This window comes from Meriones unguiculatus, chromosome 4 (assembly GCF_030254825.1).
Source record: "Meriones unguiculatus strain TT.TT164.6M chromosome 4, Bangor_MerUng_6.1, whole genome shotgun sequence".
NCBI classification, from domain to species: domain Eukaryota; kingdom Metazoa; phylum Chordata; class Mammalia; order Rodentia; family Muridae; genus Meriones; species Meriones unguiculatus.
The window spans coordinates 89,213,127-89,236,755 of NC_083352.1; the positions used below are offsets into that span (position 1 = coordinate 89,213,127).

At 46.1% G+C, this 23,629-nt stretch overlaps 1 protein-coding gene and 1 pseudogene across 1 annotated transcript in view; both read right to left on the bottom strand.

The window, feature by feature from the left end:
* Positions 1-994: 994 nt before the first annotated feature.
* The window catches only part of Pptc7 (protein phosphatase targeting COQ7), a 39,196-nt gene continuing 16,561 nt past the window's right edge, over positions 995-23,629 (bottom strand). Inside the window, exons 2-6 of the mRNA XM_021631340.2 lie at positions 14,594-14,773; positions 10,530-10,728; positions 7,215-7,338; positions 5,498-5,627; positions 995-4,474 (exon numbers count right to left, since the gene is read on the bottom strand). Of these exons, the coding sequence (XP_021487015.1) occupies positions 4,416-4,474; positions 5,498-5,627; positions 7,215-7,338; positions 10,530-10,728; positions 14,594-14,773 (692 nt within the window). The 3' untranslated portion in view covers positions 995-4,415. The remainder of the gene's footprint in view (positions 4,475-5,497; positions 5,628-7,214; positions 7,339-10,529; positions 10,729-14,593; positions 14,774-23,629) is intronic.
* LOC132653697 (small ribosomal subunit protein eS6-like) lies at positions 14,794-22,593 on the bottom strand (annotated as a pseudogene).

The following is a 23,629-nucleotide window of genomic DNA, read 5'->3' on the forward strand; positions in this document are numbered from 1 at the left end:
CTCACCCAAACCTGTTTACACTCAATTACAAGCCAACAAAGGAGCGTTTGGTAACATGCTATTGCTAAGTCTTTGGAAAACCATTAAACCATAAGGAAGTATCAAACAGGAGGCCACTGAACTTAAGAGTCTGAGAAACTGTAAGTGCTGCTTAAGTGGATTGGCATGCTTTAGAAGTGTGAACAGAGTTCTAGCTGGAACCAGAGTGACTTGGTTCTTGTAGCTCAGCCATGAGTCACAGTTGCCCACAGTAACCTAATAAAAACCCAGCTTCATTCCAAGGCGTTCCTGTGTGAATGAAAATGGGCTTTCACCAAGCTTTTTTTTTTTTTTTTGGAAACTGGCAATGCCCACCTATCTCAGCCCTGTCCTCTGTTGTAGGCTGAGATTTATGAATCTCATGTTTACACTGATGACTAACTGGATTTCTGACACTCCTAACGATGAAGATGGCTGCAGAGCAACTCTCATCATCCTCGCCCTGCTGAGGATGTCAGGGTTCACTCACCAACATGGCTTCCAAAGCACCCGCCTTGGTCAGTAGCAGCCTCCACTGGCACTGTTACACTAGAAGCACTCAGGGCTTGGAAAGCCCAAACAGCGGCGGTGTGTGCTTGCCTGCCTGTGTGGGTGTGTGTGGTGCTGGCATGGACTCCAGGGCCTTGCACACACTAGGTCAGCACTCCACCACCAAGCCCCAGCCCTCACAGCAGGTTTTGGTAGCTTTAGCCAGTATTGTCTGGAAGGTACAACACCCCGGCTGGAAAAACAAAAAACAACCTATTTTACACTCAATTGTCAGTCCATTCTGGTGTGTTTTTGAGGATGACAAGTAGCTGTTTAGCCATGCTGGGTCAGTTGGTATAGACAGAAGATGAAGCTCTGAAGGGCCGCTCACCGTGGAAAGACCAAGAGGCTTGGGGTTGAGGACATGACGAAGACAATGCTGTGTGCAGGGTCTCAGTCCCTAACCATTCAAACCAAGGAGTGGCAGTTAGTATAAATACTATATTTATTAAATATCTTTACAGTTTATTTAAATGTATTTACAGAACTATTCCTGCATAAATTATATTTCAGACATCAATTCGGGTCATTGCCTCTTGTAGGACAAACAATGATAGTCTCAACAGAAAATGCAGCTCGTTAGTATACACAGACTCAGATTTGCTTCATCATTTAGTCATCTTTGCCACAAACTACCTGCTAACAGTTACATTTTGACATGGACACTGCTTTATTGAGAAGTTCAATTTTGTGATAAATTTACTTTTTTGAAAGAAACAGAATCCAGATGTCTTCTGTTTCATATTTTGTTTTATAAGCAGATTTTTTTTTTTGGCATCGCAAAATTTTTTAAATGCAAAAATGTGACAGTCTCCAGAGAAACTGAGTGTTGTAATTTTGCCTAAGAGAGCTGGTGCAGTGACAAGGAGCCACGAACCTACCCAAAAGTACAAACACATACAGCCCTAGCCAATCCTGCCAGCCACCTCCAGAACACTCATGGGATGGCAGCCCTGTGACATTTCCATCTGCTGGCTACTCTATCCAGAACAAGGGCAGCGGCAGAAAAGGGCACTCTCCCGCCTCGGAAAGCTCATACCCATTCTCTACTTCAGACACAGCCCAACCCAGACACACACACCTGGAATGGATTCTTTGAGTTAGTAACCTATCGACCAAGTCAAGCACATACTGTAACTCAGAACAAAGAACTTGTTTTCGCCCTCATTTCTTTCAGTTTTTAAGAGCCTAGGGACTCTAGCTACTTCATCTCCATTTGGTAATCTTATATTTTTTGTGCGCAGGCAGCTTAAGTTCATAGGAAGAAATAAGGTTCTGATATGTTTAGAGTGCACATTTTTAAAACAGAACAAAATAAAAATTTCAAGCATGTGATAAAAATAGTGATTTTTTTATAATACAGTATTGCTTTATAAATATAGATGGAAAAGCTATAAACTTTACTGGTCTTTGGTGCATCCAGAGGGATAAATAATTTGCCATTTGTAAATTAAAACCCAAATTTTCTCTTTTGTTATAAAAGTTCACTCCATGAGACAAATGTGAGCGCTTACATTGCTTGATTTAAAATACAACGCGTGCGCACACCAGGATCCAAATTGGACCTAGCAAGGGGTGTGTGACAGAGCCTCTGGCCAGGGGGAGTGTGAGGCAGCACTCGCTCCGCCTGACCTCTGACAGTCACAAAACTAAGTGTAACAAAAAGGACAGGGGAGAAGCAAAGGGAGTATGTGATGTCACTAGTCCACGCGCCAGGCCCAAAGTAATTTTCACTCTGAATGTTGACGCCTGCCCTATAGTTTTCAGTGTACTAGAACAGCCTCACTGTCTGTCCGTTTCTAACAATCACTGCTCAGAAAAGTGAGTTGACTAAAAGTTGTATAAAACACACCAATCTACTTTTACAAAGATTGCTTGATGGGTAAATGAGAGCAGAAAAAAAAGCCAGTGACTTGACCAGCTCTGCTCTTGGCAGGAATTAAATGTCGGCATTGGAAAATTAATGCAAAATATATCCAGATTGTAAGGCTACAATACCTCTGACCAAAAACTAATTACAAAGCACACAGAAGAGTTGAAGTAGTCAGTCCTAGAGTCACACACCCCGTCTGGATGCAACCTTACTGTTTTAAACACAGACGCTGCAAAGAGTTTGTGCAAAATAAATACAAACTACATGTCTTCATGCTCTGGGATCGATAGAGCACGACATCTCCTTATTCCAGTCTCCCTCTATACCCGGCCCCTGTACCTCCTTACCAAAGAACTCAGTGTTGTCAGGTTAGGGTAGTTAAGGCATTCTGACATGTAATTAAAGGTGATTCAAAATAGGAATCTAACATTATGCCAATTTAGGAATAGTAGATAAATTACTGAACAGCTTACAAATGAGTAACTCATTCTTACAAATGAAATGCCTGTTACAAGCATGATGCACTGAGATAGAGCAATGACATGTACATGGTACATGGTAAACAATTTAAATAAAACAAGAGACAACTACGCAATATACAAACTCACAGACAAAATCTTTTAAAAACAAGTTGAGGTAACCTCAAACACAAGTTCAATGCAGTAACCAGGGAGCCAGTGTCTCCTGCAGAGGAAGGGCTGTGCGGCAGCTGTTCACGTGATCTTCACACCAATATCACCTGACTTGCACAGAAAACACGGCTTTAACTTAAGGGTTTCTAAGTATATATAGTTTCTACCACCAAGTTAATGAAGGAGAAGAACGGACTCAAAAATATATATCTTTACAGCAGTCAATTGTACATAAACCTTAAAAATAAGTTTGCGCTTGCAGGTAATGGGGAAGTCTGAGACGGAACGTCACCTACTGCAAATGGCTATTAGAACTGTAAACATTAAGCTGGACTCAGAGCCCCACATTCAGCTGGGGTCACTGCAGGTGTCAGGTCATTACTAGCTTTCCTGTGGGCTCTGGGCGCTGCAGCCACCACGCTGTCACCTTGAGGACACAGCGCGGGGGGGCATGCTCTTAGGGTGGGAGGCTCCTGAGGGAAGGAGCAAAGCTGTCCACAGCCAACCCCACTGAGAGCTGCACCTGCATACTCTCCCGGGAAAGCCCATGGCATCCTCACAGGCAGCACGGACGACTTCGGACCACTTCAGCCACAGCGTTTGATTCTCAGGCTTTGAGGAGTTTTGAACTTTTGCGTATTTCCATGAATAGATTTTGGTAAGGAGTCTCCTCCCTGTCCCTCCTGTGACCTGGACAAATCAGTAGACTGCCGCAGCCTCAATCACAGGGGCACGAGTAAGCATCTTTAAAAAGCACAGAATATTTGCATCCACACAACAAAAATTCTCTCCCGATTTGTAACCGAAACATAAGCTGCCGGGGCTACGGTGTCACAACCCAGCCCAGCACAGGACAGGACTGTGGGCTCCTGGGAAACGAGTTTATACAGAAAACAAAAAGCCGCACAAGTCCTAGCAGACACTGCGCCTCTGGGACACGGGACGATCCTGGGACCATCGTGTGTTTTCTGGTAGATGGATCACTATTTACTACTTGTTGAATGTTAAAATCCCTTTAACACACTGAAATTTTGAATTTACTTTACCAACATTACTTATTTTCAAAACTTCAACTGCTTTTGAAAAGTAAAAGGCCTTGAAAACCTCTGGGAGAAGGAAGAGGTCACCTCACTTTTCTTGGCAGTCACCAGCAGGTCTGGGCTAGTGGATGACAATAGTGGTTCTCAACAAGGATCTCAATGGGTCTCAAACAAGGGCCAGAGCATCCATCACTGGCCACTGAGATCAGTGGCAAAGAAATGTGGTCCTGCCAGCAGGATCAGCACACATGGCAGGGAAAAGTGGGGCGACAAGGGGAAGGCAGGAGTCGCTCGCGTGTCCAGTCAGTCCGTGTACTCAGCCACTATTGAGAGGAGGACAGTGATGTCGTCTGGTTTTCCACCTAAAACACAAATGAAACTCATCAGTATGCCTGAAGGAAAAGTCAACCAAAGACAGGGCCCAGGTAAGTGCTGCAGAGACAAGTGCTCATATTTCAGTGGGTCTGACTTGCCAGTGCACCGGAGTGGACAGAGTTAAAGCTGCAAGCTACAAGTGTGGGAGATCAGGAGTTCAAGCCCAGACTGTGTTAAATGGTATCATCCCCAAAAGCTAAAATAAAACAAGCAAGGTATAGCTAAACAGCACCAAGAAGCCAGGGCGTGGCGAAGCACACCTCCACTCTCAGCACTGGTGGGCTGAGGCAGGAGGATCACCACATATTTGAGGCCAGCTTGAGTTATCTAAAACTGTGTGTCAAAGAAGCAAAAACAAAGAAATGATTCATCTGAAGTTTTAGACAACAACCCTAAACCCACCCTGCTGCTTTCCCACATGATGGCTTGCAGATGACTTACAGAGTCATATCAGTGAGACAGCTGGCAGGACAGCTCCAGCCCAGCACTGCCCTAATTTGGACAAATGTGTCCAATGTTTGGAAACTAGGAATAGCCCGTATTCTAATCTGCCAAGCAGCTATGGCATGTGCTTTTCTCCACATTAACATTTCCTGAGCGCAGATGTGCTCAGCATATCATAGTATCACACTAGCAAAAGCTGGGCAGCTCCCCACAGTCCTGATAGCAACATCACCCAGCTAGGACTGGTCTAATTCCCCAGTCACATCATGAGGTGGATAAAGACACCACAAGCAAAGGCAATGTTATCCAGCTTTCCTTTCCAGACTGTGGTGGCAGTTTCAAGTCAGCCACTCAAGGGTCAGAACATCAAGCTGCTGGAACGGAGCCCAGGGTACAGGGCAGTGTGGAGTAAAGGGCTTTGGGTTCCACCCGTCTCTTACCCAGGCAAGGTTGGCTCTGAAGGGCACCTCAGACACACACCGGCTGCCACCTTCCTCACCTTGCTAAGAGAGGAAGGACACCTAAACATTCTCACTGGAGCTCAGAGCCTTCCAGAGAATGCTTACCTCTCACATTTAATCCGTTGTCACATGCAAACTGTGCAAAAGGTGACATATAATTTGGGTCATAGGCCAGCTCGTGTGCTTGCTCAGCAATGCTTCTTGCAGTCCGCTGTATACTCTCATAATTTGAATTCTAAAATGAAAGGACAGAGTTATTTTTACCACGATGCCTCTTGTGGTTTCTTCATATGAGAACACTTAGTGCAGACAGCACTAAAGGCAGAAAATTTACCTGAACATTTCCCCCTAACACGTAAGTTTTATTCTAGTTAGAAAAGACATCGAGAGAGTGGAAGAGGAAACAAGCCCATCAGAGCCCTGCTTGAAAAAACCTTTTGTTGAAATGCTCTAGATCTTCAATGTAGGTATTTTTTTCCTTAAGATTTTCATTTTTTGCTTCCCATTTGAAAATGTTAAGGTATTCTTGCTAAAATGGAGTGGTCTGAAAAGATGGATTCTGGCTACATTTTCATGATGCCTCAGATGTCCCCATGTTTGTGAACACACCTTGCTAGCCATATTTACTTTTCAAGCAAGAGGCAGCCTGCTGGTTGAGAATGCCTTTCGGGTTTGCTGTGTGTTCTCTGCCCGGGCCCTGACCTTAGCTGCTTCCACTTTGTCTATAAAATGGGCATGGGTGGACAAGGACCCCTCAGCCCTGACTTCAAAGCTTCTAAGTCTTTCAGTCTAAGTGTCAACCAGCTAGACACATGGCTCCTGAGGTTAACAATACTGGCTGCTCTCGAAGAGGACCCAGGTTTGGTTCCTAGCGTCCACATGACTGTTCCATTAGTTCCAGGGGAACCTTTTCTTGCCTCCACAGGCACCAGGCATACATTCATACACATAAGATAAAAATAAACAAACTTTATACAGAGATTAAAGTTAAAAGCCAGTCTCAGGCAGCATTCCCCTTTATTTCTCTCCTTTTTTCACCTGCCATCAGCTGATAGTGTATCTCTTTACCAGCCACTTTCCTCCAGGCTGTAAGTACCCCCACCAAGGTGGGGCCTGGCCTGAGTGCTTTCTCCTTAGCACTGTTGGCACACAGGGCACCCACTACGTGTGAGCACAGGCGTGGTGTCAGGACACCCTTCCCATGGTTTTGGCTGCTTTTGCTGGCACCTGGAAGGACAAGACCTTTCATATGTCCCAATTACAGACACAGAACTACTGTGTGGACAGCAGAAGAAACACCCCAAGCAGAATGGTGAGGTGCTAGAGCAAAAGGGCCCATTTCTGCCAGCCAGTACTTTCACTGGGCTGAGAGAATCTGGGAAGTCCAGCTTCTGGCCCTGCCACCTTCTGTGGGAGAAGCCAAACTCTTCCCTCAACTGCAGCTCTGGCCACACCCAGGCCCTCGCTGCCTGGACTGGCTCTGGCCTAACTCCTTCTGACCTTCCAGCCTCCATGCCTGCAGTGTGTGTGGCAATAAAAGGAGCGAAGGATAAGCAAATGCATAAAACACCAGGCAGAAAACAAGAGCACCCTTTGCCTCCCCCTGAATCACTATGTGGAGGAGGGTTAGGGCTTTCCCCCAGTCCTCTTCTGAATGTTCCTGGAATGTTACTGGACTATTACATCCATTATTTCCCCAAGGTTCAAAAAATAGTCCTTTACAAATTAACAAAGGGACAATGCAACAGGCTCCATCCAACTTGTCTATGCAGAGACCATAGCTCCCAGGGACTACCCACTCACCAGGCTCCGAGTTCATTACCTTCAGTTTTTTCAGCTCCTGAAGAATCATATAATCAGGCATGTTGTCAAAGAGCCCATCGGTTGCAGTCAGGATGATATCTCCTAACTGGACATCGAAAGAAGTGCTATCAGCAGCGTCAGGGCTGTGGCAAGGACAGAGGAGGGACAGCAAGGTGAATGAAGCCCTGTACATGTGTCAATGGTCCCACTACCAGCATTTTACAATGTAATGAGGCTTTTAAAATGGCATCAACTAAAGCAAAGTTGGGCTACTGAGATGGTTCAGCATTAAGCCTGTTGACTTGAGTTCTGCAACCAAAGAGCCCACATGTCAAAGCAAGAGAACTGACTCCCACAGGTGTCCTATGATCTCCATACTCCTTCCACAGTACGAATCCCATCTTACAACATAAAGTCATACTAAAATACCATTCTTGAAAAAAATTAGCTGAAAGTGTCATCTGTAAGTGTCAAAGGCTTAGCAAAAGCCTAGTAAACCTTAGCCCGGGCAGTGAGGCCAGTCCCATGACATGGCTCAAGAGGAAGGCTCTCTCCTGAGCCAGATCTAACTTCAGCTTTTGTGGAATTGTATTCTCCTGCCCAGTCTGCAGCCTCAGATTCCAGCCCCTCCCATCTGTACCACTGCATCCCTCCCCTGGCTCTCAGGAGACTTGGCACCCACAGAGAACATGAGCCCCTGTAGGAAGGGCTACCTGGAGGCACCCAGAGAGGCTTTAGCACAGTTAAGGACTGTATAACTCCCACCCTGTCAAGTGTGCCTGCTGTGTAGAGCTTCAAGGAACATGTTAAATGACACACTGAAAAAAACAGAGTAACCCTCCCAACTGGGAGAAACGCTGTAATAGGTTAAACAGAAAAGGCAGGGGTCTGTGGCGGATACTACCACTTCTATAAGGAAGAGACACACAGAGACGCCTGAGCTCAGAATGTCTATCTGCAGAGAACCTAGTGCCAGGGTCCCCCAGAGAATGTGTGGCTGCAGCAGGGCACAGAGGAAACTGCTTGTCTTTTTTTTTTTTTTTTTGGTACAACTTTTGTTTTGTTTTGGAGAGAAGGTCTCAACATGTAGCCCAGGCTGGCCTTGAACTCATAATTCTCCTGTCTCAGCCTCCTGGGTGCTGGGATGACAGATGTGTGCCACTATACCCAATCTGGGTACAACTTTTAAAGAAAGAGAGGCGGATGTTTCTTCTGGCAAAACCTGAAGGAAACAGATCTAACACTGAGGAGACGCAGCAGGAGTTCATAACCCCATAAAGCTGGCTCTCAGTCACTGCTGAAGGCCACCTTCCCTGCCTCCCAGTCTGAAAGGGCAGGCAGAGGAGACAGCTAGTGGTCTGCCTGACCCCAAGGTTAGAAATAACAGAAGACCCTAGACACTGATTGAGAGAGGAGCTAGAGCCAGAGCATCCTAGGCCTAACAGAAAACCTGTGTAATATAGAAAACACACTGAGAAAAAAACTCAGAGTAAGCTTGTACACACCCGAGGATCTACACAGTACCCTGAGCAAACTCCTAGCTTAACTTCACAGGGCCAAAGGAGGCAGCACACATCTATATAGATAAGAGTGACAATTAAGGACAAGCAGCAGGAAGAGAAAACTTTCCATCATGATGGAAAGTCGGTTAGTTCCTTCTGCAAAATTCCAGACAAACATGCAAGACTCTGGCCTGCTGTCTTTACAAGCGCGTCAGGTTCGAGAAGTGCAGATTAACAACCAGGTTGGCATGGGGGCTCTGTTTTATGCTGAGGTTTTTCTTTCCCCACGAAAGCCTTTGCCATTCCGCCTGTGAGAGCCTCACTCCTATTGGACAGTCCGTGCTCTGCTAACACTCCCACCCACAAGCTTGGTGTTCCGCCAGCTGCAGCTCTGTCCATTCTGAACACCCTGTGCTGCTGGAAACTCTCGACCACACTGAAACACGAGCCATAGTCACATGCTGGCGAGCTGGGCTCCACGGGCGGCCACCTCCACCTCACATCAGGCCAGCAGACTGTGCCGCTAGCCTGCCTGTCCCAAAGCTTGCCTGGGCATCTGGTACTCAAGAGGCCAAAAGAGGCAGCAGCCAGTGAGGAAAAGGAAGCACCATGACCTGGAAGCTGTCAGCCAAGCTTGGTATCCACCGAGGTCTTCACTCCAGATGGCTACAGTGTGTCACAGCCCACTCAATAGCACAAGAAAGCTGGTTCAATGAGATGGCTCAGGGATGGCACCTGCTGCCAAACCTGACACTGGCCCTGGGAACCCACATGCCAGAAGGAAAGAGCTGACCTGCACACCTGTGCTGTGACACACACACCACCTCCACCAAACACATGAAACAAACGTTTATAAACACAGTCCTGTCCGCTCAGATGCTCTCCCACCTAAGGCACTCAGCAGACCTGAGAGCTCGAAGCACTTCCCTCTTTCAGCAACGCCCTAATTTTTTTAAGACTGGGTCTTGTTATATATAGCCCAGGCTGGCCTGAAACTGGTAATCCTCCTGCCTTAGCCTTCCAAGTGCTGGGATTACAGGTGCAGGATCCATGCAGATTATTTAAATGGAAAACACCAATACCTAATTATATAATATCCTCATTCCAAAAGCAAAGACAGCAGAAATACCTGTTTTATGTTAGTTTGGCCTTAAGCTCTGATTCACTAGGGGTAACAGGTAGAAAAGAAAGAAGTAAGCAAAAAGACCATTTCCTAGGCGTCTCTTCACTAAAACGCTCACTCAGGGGTTGCTGGGGAGCGTGTGCAGCCCCTGTAAGGTGGCTGAGCAAAGTGTAGTCCAAGCCTTAGCCTTACTCTAGTCTAAGAAAAGAACAACTAAAAATTAATTTTAAAGTGTTCCAGTTGTTTTGAAAGGTTCCTGGAAGTTTAAAAATAAACTAGGAGACATTAGCAATCAGCAAGAAAAGAAGAACACCCTAGTGACCCCATTAGGGATGGCAGCAGGCCTTGCACGTCTCTTGTGTTGGGTGCATGCGTGAAGAGGACCTCTGACAGAGCCCCCTTAGAAAAGTATGCAAACCCTGCACCAGCAGAGGCCTTTGGGCAACTCAGCTTCTACTGCAGTGGCCACGCATGCACTCACAGTGCGTTGCTGGCGTGAAAATACGACAGAAAGCTGATGTGGCCTTTGCACACACTTTCAGGTGACTGTGTTTAGGGCAACTTGGCTCAATTGTGATTCCCATTTGACCTATACCCCTTGCAAAGGCCCCAACAGTTGGTCCTGTGGACAGGCAGTGTCTTACTGCAAAAGGACAAGAGGGAGGGTGGATAAGCTACATCCTGCTCTGAGGAAGGGCTGCAAGATTACCTGTCACTCAGGACGACCCCCTCAGCTTCAGGGGGAGCGATGGAGAGCTGGAATGGAGTGTTGAAGTAATGCTGTTGCTCATCAGATCGGTGCACGACTTCTCCGCCCCGGACCACCAGGAAGCCTGAGTCACCCAGGTTCGCCGTGTGCAAGCGGTGGCTACTTCTGTCCAACACCACGATGCAGGCTGTGCTGCTACCTACAAACAACACAGACATCTGCTCAAGGTCTCCCCTGGGCTGTGCCCATCATCATTCAACTCCAGGGAGCAGCTGTGACTGGAATCTTTGGTTTCTGGAGGAGCATCCTGGTTTGCCCCACACCTGAGAGCTGCAGACTAGGATCAGAAGGAAGGAAAAGAAGACCGCCCCTACTAGTGGACTTGGGGAGGGGCATGCGTGGAGAAGGGGGAAGAAGGAAGGGATTGGAAGGGGAGGGGGGAGGGAACTACAGGGGGGATACAAAGTAAATAAAGTGTAATAAAAAAATTTTTTTTAAAAATAGAAAGAAAAAAAAAAAAAGAAAACCCCTCACTGAGAGACCCATGAGGAGAAAACCAGTTAAGTCATGGCAAATGCTTAAAGTTGGGTTAGCCACTAGGCGACTGTGTTAAAGAATACACTTGGAAAGGGAAGATAAGTGAGATAAGTAGATTAAAAGAGTCTTGGGGGATTGGAGAGATGGCTCAGTGGTTAAGAGCACTGGCTTCTCTTCTGGAGGACCTAGGTTCAATTCCCAGCACCCAAATGGTGTCTCACAACCATCTGTAAGTCCAGTTCCTGGGAACCCATCTAATGCCCTCTTCTGGCCTCTGTGGACATACATATACTCAGGCATACATACATTCACACAAGATAAATAAATAAATTACGCAGAAAACCAGCACTGGCTTGAGATGTAGCTTAGCTGCCCTGAGCACGCAGCAAGTCCTGTGTCAAGCACCAGTTTCCTGTAAACCAGATGAGGTAGCCCACAACTGTGACCCCAGCACTCAGGAGGCCGAGAAACCCACGGTCATCCTCAGCCACAGAGTCTGAGACCAGCTTAGGCTATATAAGACCCTATCTTAAAAAAAAAAAAAAAAAAAGACAGACTCAAGCAAACTAGCTGTGGGGCGCTCAGTCAACACCAGGGCACTGCCTTCAGGCCACACAGCCTCTCCCTGCCTCAGTTCCTTTCTAGCCAACTGAAGAGGTGCTCTTCTGTGCCTGCCTCAGCAGAGCACACTTAGAGCCAAGTGCCACTACTGTGTGCCCAGACGCATCAGAGGAAACAGGAGCATGGGGACTGATAGTCACAGTTCTCTTGCTGGGATTCTAGGTATTTATTATTTTGTCCCAATGAAAATACATAATTTCGGGGCTGGAGAGATGACTCAGTGATTAAGAGCACTGGCTGATCTTCCAGAGGACCCGGATTCAATTCCCAGCAACCACATGGTAGATCACAACTGTCAGTAATTCCAGTTCCAGGGGATTTGACACCCTCATACAGACATATATTCAGAATACCAATGGACATAAAATATGAATATATGAATAAATAAATACATGAAAATGTATAATTTAATGTAAAGAATATAAGCATCTTTCATCATTAATGTTTGGCAATTCAGCTTCCTTGTTAACTATCTGAAGCAGACTGACTAAAACATAACTTTGACATCCCATTGGTGCCTACAAAAGAGAAAGTATGGGTGCTGCAACCAGCCAGAGGTGCTGTCAGAACCTGCTCCATGATCTGCTGTGGAGTCAGCTTTCTTTCCTAAATGCCTTTAAGTACTATTACAAAACAGCCACACAAAAGATCTTCTGGAAGCTAATGGAATTAAATCTTGAGAGTGAGAAACGACACAGCCTTGGAGCTGTTCCTGAGGAAACACCCCAATGACTCACTGTGACAACCTCAGGCCACCATTTCGGGCCCCTGTGGAATCAACACAGTCCTTGTAACTGATGGGACTTTCATGGCCAGAGCAGGAAGAAAAACTGAAGGCTCCTGCAGCTTAGCAGCTTACGCTCCCCCCCCCCCCCCTGTTTCAAGCGACCCCAGTATTATGCGGGAGAGGAGAGGCTGAAGATGAGGGTCAGATCTTCAGGTGGCTGACCCACATCGGCAGGCGCCTGGGCAAATCTCTCAGGTGAAAGTGGAATTATTTTTAGCACTCAGCTAACTAACCTTATTAGGCCTGATCCCTCAGCTTCATTTCTTTTGTGGAGCTGAGGATTGAAGAGCACTGTGCATGCTAATCTGTGCTCTACCAGCATATTAGAGACCTAGCTGCAAGGTCTTAAAAAAAAAAAGGCAAGGTCTCACTGTGCATCCCTGGCTGGCCTAAAACTCACTCTGGAGACCAAGTTGGTCTCAAACTCAGAGATCCACCTGCCTCTATAGCACAAGTACTAGAATTAAAGGCACTGCCACCATGGCAGCAACCCTTCAGATTCTTTATGTTTGTTTGTTTGTTTTTTATATTAATTACAGTTTATTTACTTTGTATCCCAGCTGTAGCCCCCTCTCTCATTCCTTCCTAACCCTTAGGATTCTTAAGAACTTATTAATGCATTTAAGGGTTTCTGGGGACCTTTATGTCAACAACAAAGGCTTACCCTCTAGAGTATTTTTGCTTGGTAAGCTTTTTAAGCCATTGCTGGATTAGAAAGCAAAGACAGGTCAGGGAGATGGCTCAGTGGTTACGAGCACCTTAGTTTGCTCTTCTGAGGATCCGAGTCCCATCGCCAGCACCCAAGGAGGGTGGCTCACAACACCAGCTCCAAGGCCTCTCCTGACCTGCGTGAGCATGCACATGTGTGACATTTACTCATACATTAAAGTAGTAAAAGACTCTTAAAAGCTAAAGGACAGTCTAACCATTGTGTCCACAGCTATACCCAACCATGGCTCCACAGCTTCCGCAGTCTGCCATAACTGCTCCAGGTTAGTTACAAAGGCTGCAGAGGTGTGTGGTTTAGGTCGGGGAGGTGAGTGCATGCCAAACATGGCAACAAAAGATTATCTCAGTGGGTGTTAGAAGAAATGGTAATCCTAATATTCTAAGTAAACCTTGAATATGTCCTTAAACATTTATTACCATCTCCAAGTTACAGGAGGTGAATGAGAAGGAAAGAAAATATACAAGGAAAAGAAAATGACACCACCAATTCAAACCTTTTAGGCAGCTAAAAGCAAGACCTTCTGCGCTGTAATTGGCTGTCCTGTGCCCTTTGCCCACAGAACATGCTGGAAACTGTCTAGGAGACTGTTTTCCAATCCAATGTTAAGTGATTTTCCCATAATCACACAGCGCCCACAGAGGTACTAAAACAGAATCCAGAATGTCTCACCAACTTAAGACCAAGAGCAGCAAGGGGCCAGCACAGGAAAGGCCTGCCAGCCTGTCCCCCAGCTCCAGGACCTGAGTGCTGCAAAGAGAGAACTTATGCCAGGAGGCTGTCCTCTGACCTCCACATATGTGCTGTGGCACATGTGACTCCACACACAAAACAAATACGTTTTTAAAATGTAGTAATAAGAGGAGGGCAGTGGACTGCTGAGCCAGTTCTGCAGGAAAAGTGTTTGCTGCCAAGGCTGACCCCCTGAGTTTGATCCACGTAGGAAAGGAAAAGATGGACTCCCTTGAGTCATCCTCTGACCTCCACATCCACGCACGCACATACACTCCTGATAATAAAATAAAAACTTTAAAAGGAAGAAAAGCAGTACCATGCTGAAGCCGGCAGAGCTCTCGGTGGGAGGAAGACCAAAGGGCAATGAGAAAAGAACCTCTGAGAAGAAGGGTTCAGACCAAAGGCAAGGGACATCTTGTGTCACCGAGCAGAAGCTCATTTAATGTAGGTGTGAGCAAGGAAGGCCTCTAGTGACCAGAAAGGGTCTCTCTCAGTTAAAAGCACACCAGGCTTGGTGGTATGCACCTTTAATCCCCACACTTAGGAGGCAGGGGCAGCATGTCTCTGAGTTTGAGGCCAGCCTGGATTACTGCTAAAATCCCGTTTGTTTAGCCATTAGGGGGTGCAGTTAAGGAGGAGGTCCAGTTGTCTACTCACCCAGCAAAGGTACTTTGTTTTGCAGCAACTCACAGTAGCTCGTGGTGAGAATCCCAACAGGATTGCTGGGGACAAAGCGTCCTTCTTTTACCAGCCGCTCACACGTCCGCATTAAAGTCCCTGAGAACTGAGACGGGTCCACGCCATAGTCTCTCCACCCTCCAACGCCATCTGCTACTCCTGAAAAAGAAAAAGTGCTCTTAAAACCATTGTTATTGACTGAGAACATAAGTCACTGACAGAGGCCCTGCTTCTCAGGCACAAGGCCCTAAGTTCATTCTCTAGCCCTGCCAAAACAACACAAAGCCACCGTCACCACCTCTTCCTAACAGCTCACCCTCACGCCAGGGCACACTGGTGTGTGCGCGCATGCAGTCTCATTCAGGAGCATCCCGGCACAAACTAAGCTATCTGTTCAGCACTGCTAAATCATCCGCTTACTGTTTGGTCTTTTGAATATTTATGAGTAACTGGTGGCATGTACCTTTAATCCCAGCACTCGGGAGGCAGAGGCAGGCGGATCTCTGTGAGTCTGAGGCCAGCCTGGTGTACAGGGTGAGTTCCAGGACAGCCAGGACTACACTGTAGAGACCCTGGGATACAAAGCGCTGGGATTATTTGAGTGTTCTGCCTGCATTGTGTGTATGCAGAGGGCAGAAAAGAGCACTAATCCTCTGTGAGCTGCCATGTTGGTACTGGGAACTGAACCTGACTCCTCTCTCAAACAGCAGCCAGTGCTCTTAACCACTGAGCGATTTCTCCAGCCCCGCCCCCTTTTAATACTGACATTAATGATAACAACATTTAGGCCAGAGCTGCCCATTAACACCAAGAGAAGAAAAATGGAGCCAGGACAAGTGTTCGTGCACATGAAACCAAATCCCAGAAGTAAAAAACACACACAAATAATAAAAAACAAAATGAAAAATGAAAACCATATTCCACCCCTTTCTTCTGCCTTCTGAAAAAAAAAAAAAAACGCTGCCCTGTACAGGGCTGAGCTGGCCAGTCCACATGTGCTGAAGGGTCAGAGCACAGGCTCTGAGTAGACTCTCAAAACTCAGGAGGAAGGATGTTCTCACTGCTGTATACTGACTAGATATTCCAACGGCATTCTGGGAGCCAGGCCTGGTAGCACAGGTGGAGTGTTGTAAGTGCAGGCCAGGCTGGGCAATTTTGTAATTCTGTCTCAAAGTAAGAAGTTAGCGGCTGAGCCAGCTCAGGGGTAGAGCTCCTGCCTAACAATCACAGGACCCTGAGCCCAATACACCTGGTGCCTTGAACAAATAACATTCTGGGTAGAATTCACTATAGAGAATGCAGTACTGAGACTGAGTTCACTTTTTCTTTTTTTTCCTCTATTTTTTTTGGGGGGGGGGCTGTTTTTGTTTGTTTTTAAGACAGGGTTTCTCTGTGTAGCTCTGACTATCCTGGAATTCGCTCGTAGACCAAACTGGTCTCAAACTCAGAGATACACTTGCCTTTGTCTCCCAAGTGCTGGGATTAAAAGCATGTACCACCACCACTTAGCTTCACTTTTTCTTTTTTTTTTAATTAATTAATTATTTTATTAATTACAGTTTATTCACTTTGTCTCCCAGCTGTAGCCCCCTCTCTCATCCCCTCCCAATCCTATCCTCCCCTCTTTTTCTTAAGACATTTAAAATCACGTATGTGGCTCACGTTCTGTTTCTACGAGGTAGTACTAGTGTGGACTTTCACAGGCCCACGGAGCTGATGTTACGTGTGGAGTCTGTGCAATGCTCCTTTTAGCAACAGTAAACAAATGTTCAGTCAATAGAACCTGGACAGCAGGGTTATACAGCCTCCCATCTCAACCCCTGAAAAACACGCTTCTTACTCTTTCCAAAGTTAAAATCAATTTCTGTCTGTCTGCTTTAAAGAAACAGAAAAACGTCAGACATTCACATCAGTAAGGCTTTACACATGGCTGTTCCAAAAGGACCTGGAGGAAATACTAACAATTGTTTTGGAAATAAGGGACTGACAGCAATTAATGAAATAAAGGACAGAGGTGCTCAGCCCATGGGTCCCAACCTTTGGGGGCTGAAGGACCCTTTCACAGGGGTTGCCTAAGACCATCAGAAAACACACATTTACATTATGATTCACAGCAGCAGCAAAACCCTAATTACGAAGAAGCAATGAAAGTAATTTAACGGTTTGGGGTCACCACAACATGAAAAACTGTATTTAAGGGACGCGGCATCAGGAAGCTCGAGAAACATTGCTCTTGGGGGTAAATAGGGATGCAGGTGAGAGGGAAGGGTACCTGCCTGGCATGTGTAACACACTGGGTTCAATCCCCAGCACCACAAGAATAAGTATCATACTTTACCAAACTATGTGCCATGGCTTTATCCTATTGCGTACCCTTATGTATGTGCACAGGGGTGTGAAGAGCAGAGGTCCACACTTTCCACCTGAACATCATCGTTTCAGTGTATTACTCCGTGTGTACACATACTATGTGGAATGTATGCCGTGGAGCCCACGCGGAATTTGTTAGGAAACATTTGTTAGGGTGGTTTTCTCTGTCCACCTCGAGTGGCTCCTGGGACTCAGGCCTGCACGCTCACACAGAAAGCACTCGTCTTGGCCGCTGAGCCACCCACCTTGCAGGCCCTCCACCTTATTTTGTGAGGCAGTAAGCTCACTGACTCAGCTGGCAGGGAGCTTGGCAGGGAAGCCCAGGAAGCCTCCTCTGCCCTCCTCCAGCGCTTCGAGGGGACTTTCATGTGAGTGCTGGGACCAAGCTCAGGTCTTCATGCTTACACAGTGAGCATAAAACAATCAACGTACTCATCTCCCTAGCTCCGAAGATTTTATATTTAAATTTGGGGAAAGGGCAGACAAGATGGCTACATTGGCAACTACCAAGCAGAATTTGATCCCTGGGACCCACATGTAAGGATGGAAAACTCATGAGTTGTCCTCCGGCCTTCACATTACATGCGTGGTTTACACATGCATGCCCACAGACACATATACAGATATACAGACAGACAGACAGACAAGACACACACACACACACACACACACACGAATAAATGTGGGTTTTTGTTGTTGTTGTTGTTTTGTTTTTTTTAATCTAAGCATGGTGCTGCATTCCCATAATTCCAGCACTTGGGAGGTGGAAAATCAAGAGTTCAAGGCCAGCTTTACTTAGATAGCAAGTTGGAGGCCAGTCTGGGCTACTTGCATGCACATGCACACAGCAAAAAGAAAAAAGTAGGATTGTTAACTTATTTTGTATTTAATTATTTACTTATTTATATTACAAGGCTCAAACACTCTACCAACTAGATCCCACCCTGGGCCAAATTCAACACTTCTGAGTACAAAATATCCCCTCCCCACATAACACTCACATTTTTGTACATGCAACTTTCACAGGCATCTTCAACGAACACACTTGAACAAAACTGGTTCAATATGATGGACACAGCAAACTCTCTCTGGTAGCGGTGGTTATCAACAGAAATGAAACACATCCAAGAAAGTCAAAGGAAACAGAAGGACAGTAACAGCAGCTTCTTCCACTCTGTGACCACCAGCAAGCCAAGTCTCACTCTGGAGCGATTCCAAACCAACTGATGGGATGGTATGAAGCCTGGCATCTGTTTCAGAATAACTGGAGGTGGAGGTGGGGGCGACAGAGGACAGCGGAGTCAAGCCTGGTCATGAATGGAGTGTTGCTGAAACTGAATGAGAGCTGCACATGCCTCTATCTTGATAGACTGGAAAATTCCCACATTACCAACTTTAAATAAAATGATGGCAACAATAACAAAGTTAAAGAAAAGCCGCCCTTGTGCTTGTTATGTGGAAGACCCATTTCAGTGTGAGCTACCAGGTGAGGTTTGCAGTCATGGGAACCCATGAACTTAGCAGCAGGCAAGAGCCTCCAGTGACACTCCTCACAGGAGCTGATAAGGCATTTCACCCTGTCCTTCAAGCAGGTGTGCGAGTCGAAGAGAGGTGTGCTTACTGGGCCTCTCCTGAGGAGTTCTTACTTCACGGGGCTGAAGTGTAACAATTTATGTTAAAACACAGAATCCAAGATTACAGTCCTGGGCACACCATCTGATGATGAATCATGCATTCTCTACTGCCTGCTCAGGGAAAGAATTTGTTCTTAACCAGGCCCTGGTCCAAAAACCACAATTAACTTAAATAACAAACCAGTGGGCTGAGTGACCAAACAGCCCTTCCTCATCAAGCCAGGCTTCTCTCCCGGAGCAGCACAACTGTTTAGGTACCTGTTGCCTTTAACGGACGAGGACCCCAGGCCAAATGCCACGGGCTCAATATCTCGAGGGGAAAGAAACTCAAACAGCGCTTCAACTTTCCAATAAAGCCACAGCGGGGAAAGAGCTTAGTTTACATCTGGAAATCACTCACCGACCTACAGAGAAGAGGTGGGTGTGGGGTCACAGAATGACTCGCACTGCTTGTGTATGTGAAACTTCAGGCCACAGGAAAGAGGCAAACCAAGCCTGAGGTAAAGTCGTTACTCAAAATGCATGAATAAATGGTAAATCCCCCAAACTGTTAAAACTGTGACCTGGAAGATTCCTGAAGACCCCCAAGATGTCAGCACAGTATTTTCCAACAGCAGCAGCTGGAGTCATAGTGCGCAGCAGCCCTGCGTGCCTGCAAGAGGAACTCTGACTGGAGTCCTAGCATGAACAGAGAATGTTACAGGACACTGAGGAAAGGAAGTAGGTCTTGTTTGAAAGTGGCACTCAGCTGTCCCTAGAGGGGCCTCTAATTTTCACAGAGAGAAAGAGCATGGGAAAGGACCTGTCTCACAGGGAGACAATCCTTCATGTGACTACAGCGTGCAGAGATCCTCTTGCTGTGAAATGTAAAACAGTCTGGATTACGAAACAGCGAGTCCCAGCAACAAGAACCCTGCACAGCAGCCTTAGGGGGTTGCTACTGAACACACAGAAAAAGTTTGCAGGTCTAATGTGCTAATTAAATACAGTAAGTAAAATTAACTGCATTGCTGATCTAAGTTTTATTACATTTTTTAATAGGGGGACCATGGGCGTGACAAAGTATGTATGTGCTGGTCAAAGGATAGTATGTGGGAGTCCGAGTTTTCCTTCCTCCATGTGAGCTCAGGCCGTCAGACTTGGTGGTAGGTGCCTTTGCCTTCAGAGCCATCTTTCTGGCCTTCTGTCTGCACTGTTTTCCCCGGAGGTCTGATCATTTATTTGAGACTCTTGAAGACTTACTTTGGACTGGATTCAGAAGTAGAAGCGTTCAGTGAGCACAGCCTACATCTCTTGGTAATCTGTTTCTGGCAGTTTTCTTTGGCCTCCTTCATTCTCTTGGCTAAGAGTTTAGCATATTCTATAGCCTCTTCACGTTTCTTAGTGCATTGTTTCTTCAGAGAAATACGCCAGCATTTATGTTTTAGGACACATGGAGTAACAAGATACTAAATCTTGGGTGCTTTGGTCCTGGCCTCTCACCTTCCTTCTTAAGGGCTTCTGACAACATAACTGGTGGACATCACCTCCTTTAGAGAGACTGAAAAGCTTTCAGATTCTGTTGGCTTTTTGGGGCCCCAACTGCTGGGACACAGGTCGTCTCTGTCAGCCCAGGAATAGCCTCTTTATTTCTGTTTTACAGTAACCACGTTGAGAACATTCATATTAGCTCCCACAATGCATCTGCAAACACACTTGTGCTTCCTCTCTCCAGTCCTCCTCAGTCCATAACAAGAACTCCCCTCACTCAACAGCTGAAACTCTGTGCTCCTGGTGAAGATAGCTCCCTTCATGGGAAAACTGTCATTCCCATCATAGAGTCAGACCACATGGCCTTCCACTCTTCACCCAGGGCATCAGCAACTACTTCAATGGCCATGTGCTATGTGAGACTGTGTGGCTCTTCCCCTTGTACATTAGTGAGTGATTGCCAGATGCAAACAAACTAAGTTATTTCCCCTCTGTGGCTTTACTGGAAAAATGAAGTGCTATTTGAGTTTCTTTTTCCCCTCAAGAGACTGTGGCATTTTGCCTGGGATCCTTGTCCCTTAAAGGCAACAGGTACCTAAAATGATGTTCTGCTCCAGTTGCTCATACCACACCATCTGCTAGCCAGTGGCTGGGAAGGAGATACTCAGCTTCATTTTAACACACCCGACGGCCTACAAGGTGCCATGAAATAAAGCTTCTTGTTCTTGTTCTTTTGCTTGGATTTTGTTTTTGTTTTTTTTGAGGCAGGGATTCTCTGTGCAACCCTGACTGTCCTGGAACTCAGCTGGCCTTGAACTTACAGAGATCCTCCTGCCTCTGTTGGGTCGTGTACCACCACAACCCAGCAAGCCCCAATTTTTTGGAAACAGATTTATATCATGTTGTTGAATTAATGTTTTTTTCTATGGCCACTCAAGCACCTGCATAATGAGACTTGTTACATTCATTAACAAGTTCCAAGTACTATAACTGGGCAGATAACAATCTATTCTAACCTAGCTATGCTAGCCTGGCCTACTTCCTAGCCATGTACCCCATGCTATTTGCCATCTAGTCTCGACCTGGCAGTTCCTGCTCCATCTTTGTCCTCATGACCCATTACTCCTTGTGGCCTGAAGACCTTCTTCTTCTCTCTGTGTGTTTCTCTACCTGGAATCCCCAGACTAGGAACAGAAGTCCTACCTACTGTCTCCTCTGCCCAGTCATAGGCTCTTCAGCTTCTTTATTAACCAACCAGAGATAACTGGAGAGTAATTTTTACACAGCACTGTAACAGGAGATTCCTCAATAGCAATGACAATACCAGAATCTATTAGCCTTTAGCTCACCACCAGCTCAGCAATTAACAACCAAATATAGAGACACACCTTAACACAACCTGAATGAAGGTCACCTCTACACCATTTGCCAGGACTCTGGCAAATTCCCAGGCTCAAGCAATGCTTCTTCCTCAAACTCTACAGTAGCTAGACTATAGGTGTGTGGCACCCAGCTCCTTTACACTTTGACTTTAACTACTAAGAACTCCAGGCCTGCACATGTGGCTTGTAGAATCTTGCCACTGGACAGCGCTGCTGTACACGACAGAAAGCAGCCAGAGTCCCTGAGTATCACAGACACAAGCAAAGCTATGTCTTGTAAAAACACTCCTCAGAGCAGGTGCAAACAATGGCTGGAAGACGGCAGAAATGGGGGGCTGGGTGTAAGATGCTGAGACTCTGGGCTAGAACAGGCAATCTCCGGAAGAACAATTAGAGAGCACTCCTGGACCTCACGCCGGCACATTATGCATCGAGAGGTTTCTGGGTTTTGTTGGTTTTTGAGACAGGCTCTCACTACGTAGTCTTAGAACTTGTTATGTAGGCCATGCTGGCCTTGAACTCACAGGGCTCTGCCTCCCAAGTGCTGGGATTAATGCATACATGGCTACCACGCCCAGCCTGTACCACTATGTACAGACTTGAGACACAGTGAATGCTGACTAGACAATGTACAGCTAGAAGGGCATGGCAAGAGCAGTGCACAATTCCAACCTCTCCTGGGATGTGTGTTCAGCTCCAAGGTCGGCAGGCATCCTTGTACAAGTGTCTGCATGAAGCCAGAACTGAGCTGGGTATGATCTGATACCACAGTGGTGGGTGAGAGGCTTAGGGAAGGGAAGAGTAAGGGATCGCAGGAATGTGTCCTCAAAGTGACTTTATTTTAGGAATGAGAATCCTGACCAAATAGCTCACCCTTCTTACTTCAGGCAACAAATGATAATCGTAACTGACAGAGTTCAAGGAAATACCATGTATTCAGACTGTGATCTAATCTCTCTCAGAGAGAAGGAGGCTGAAAAGGTAAGCTGAGTTACAAAGAAAACGCCTTTTAGGCCATCTAAAGACCCATCACAGAATGGAGAGCTGCCTTTAACTCATTGTAACCACCTTGTGTCTCCAGCAGTAACATGCTGTGCGCACACAGCTGGCTCAAGTGTTTCCTTTGACCCCCCCAATCCAGTTACAACTATTATTAGATTAAGATAATGGTTTCATATCAGAACAGCTGAGCAAAAGCCTGAGAAGAGACTATGGCGCACAGGAAGTCTAGTTACAGCACTATGTCCCGTATTGGAAACGATCAACTACAAACTACTTAGAGCATTAGACTTGTATTTTGGTTTTTGAGATAGGGTGTCTCTGTACCTGAGTCTGGCCTTGAATGTAAAGTAATCCTCTTTTCTGGCCTGACCGCCAGAGATTACAGACAGGAGCCACTTGTAAGACCCAGATCTTAAAAGTTTTAAAATATGTAGTGTATGGAAAACATACACTGACTTCCTCAAGCAAAGAAATGAAATGAAGCAAAGCCATTTCTGCCTTGCCTATCATTATTTAAAGGTGTCCACTGTGAACACTCCTTTCTTGGAGCCCCTCCCATTCTCAGGAGTTCTTTCTCACCTTTCTGTAACAAATTGTTCTTTGTTCTGCTCTAATTAATTAATTTTGTAAGTAGAATTCTAAGTAACAATTTTCATTTTTAAAACTAACATGATTCTATCTTCGCCACAGTTACAACCATATAAAAACAGCGCTGGAGGGCTGGGAAGGTGTTCAGCTGCACAGTGCAAGTTTAGCATGCCTATGCCCTGGGTGCAATCCTCAGCACCACCAACAGGCAAAGCTTTGCATTAATTTCATATAATAGTTTTGTTCTAGGCAAAAGTCCAAGAAAGGTTTTGTAAATAAACTCAAACTGTGGCACTTTAAATTCTATCCCTCTAGTTGCTCACAGCTACTAACTGTGACACTGCAGAAGGCAGGCAGACCTCGGCAGGCTTGTGAACGGAGCTGCCATCAGCGTGTCTCCAACTCAGCCACGGCAGGCGCGTACCGGGAGTTCTTCTTTCTGTCTTTCCTTTTTTTTTTTTTTTTTTTGTTTGCTTTTTGAGACAGGGTTTCTCTGTGTAGTCCTGGTTGTCCTGGCTTTGAACTTACATCAATCCACCTGCCTCTATATCCCAAGTGCTGGGATTACA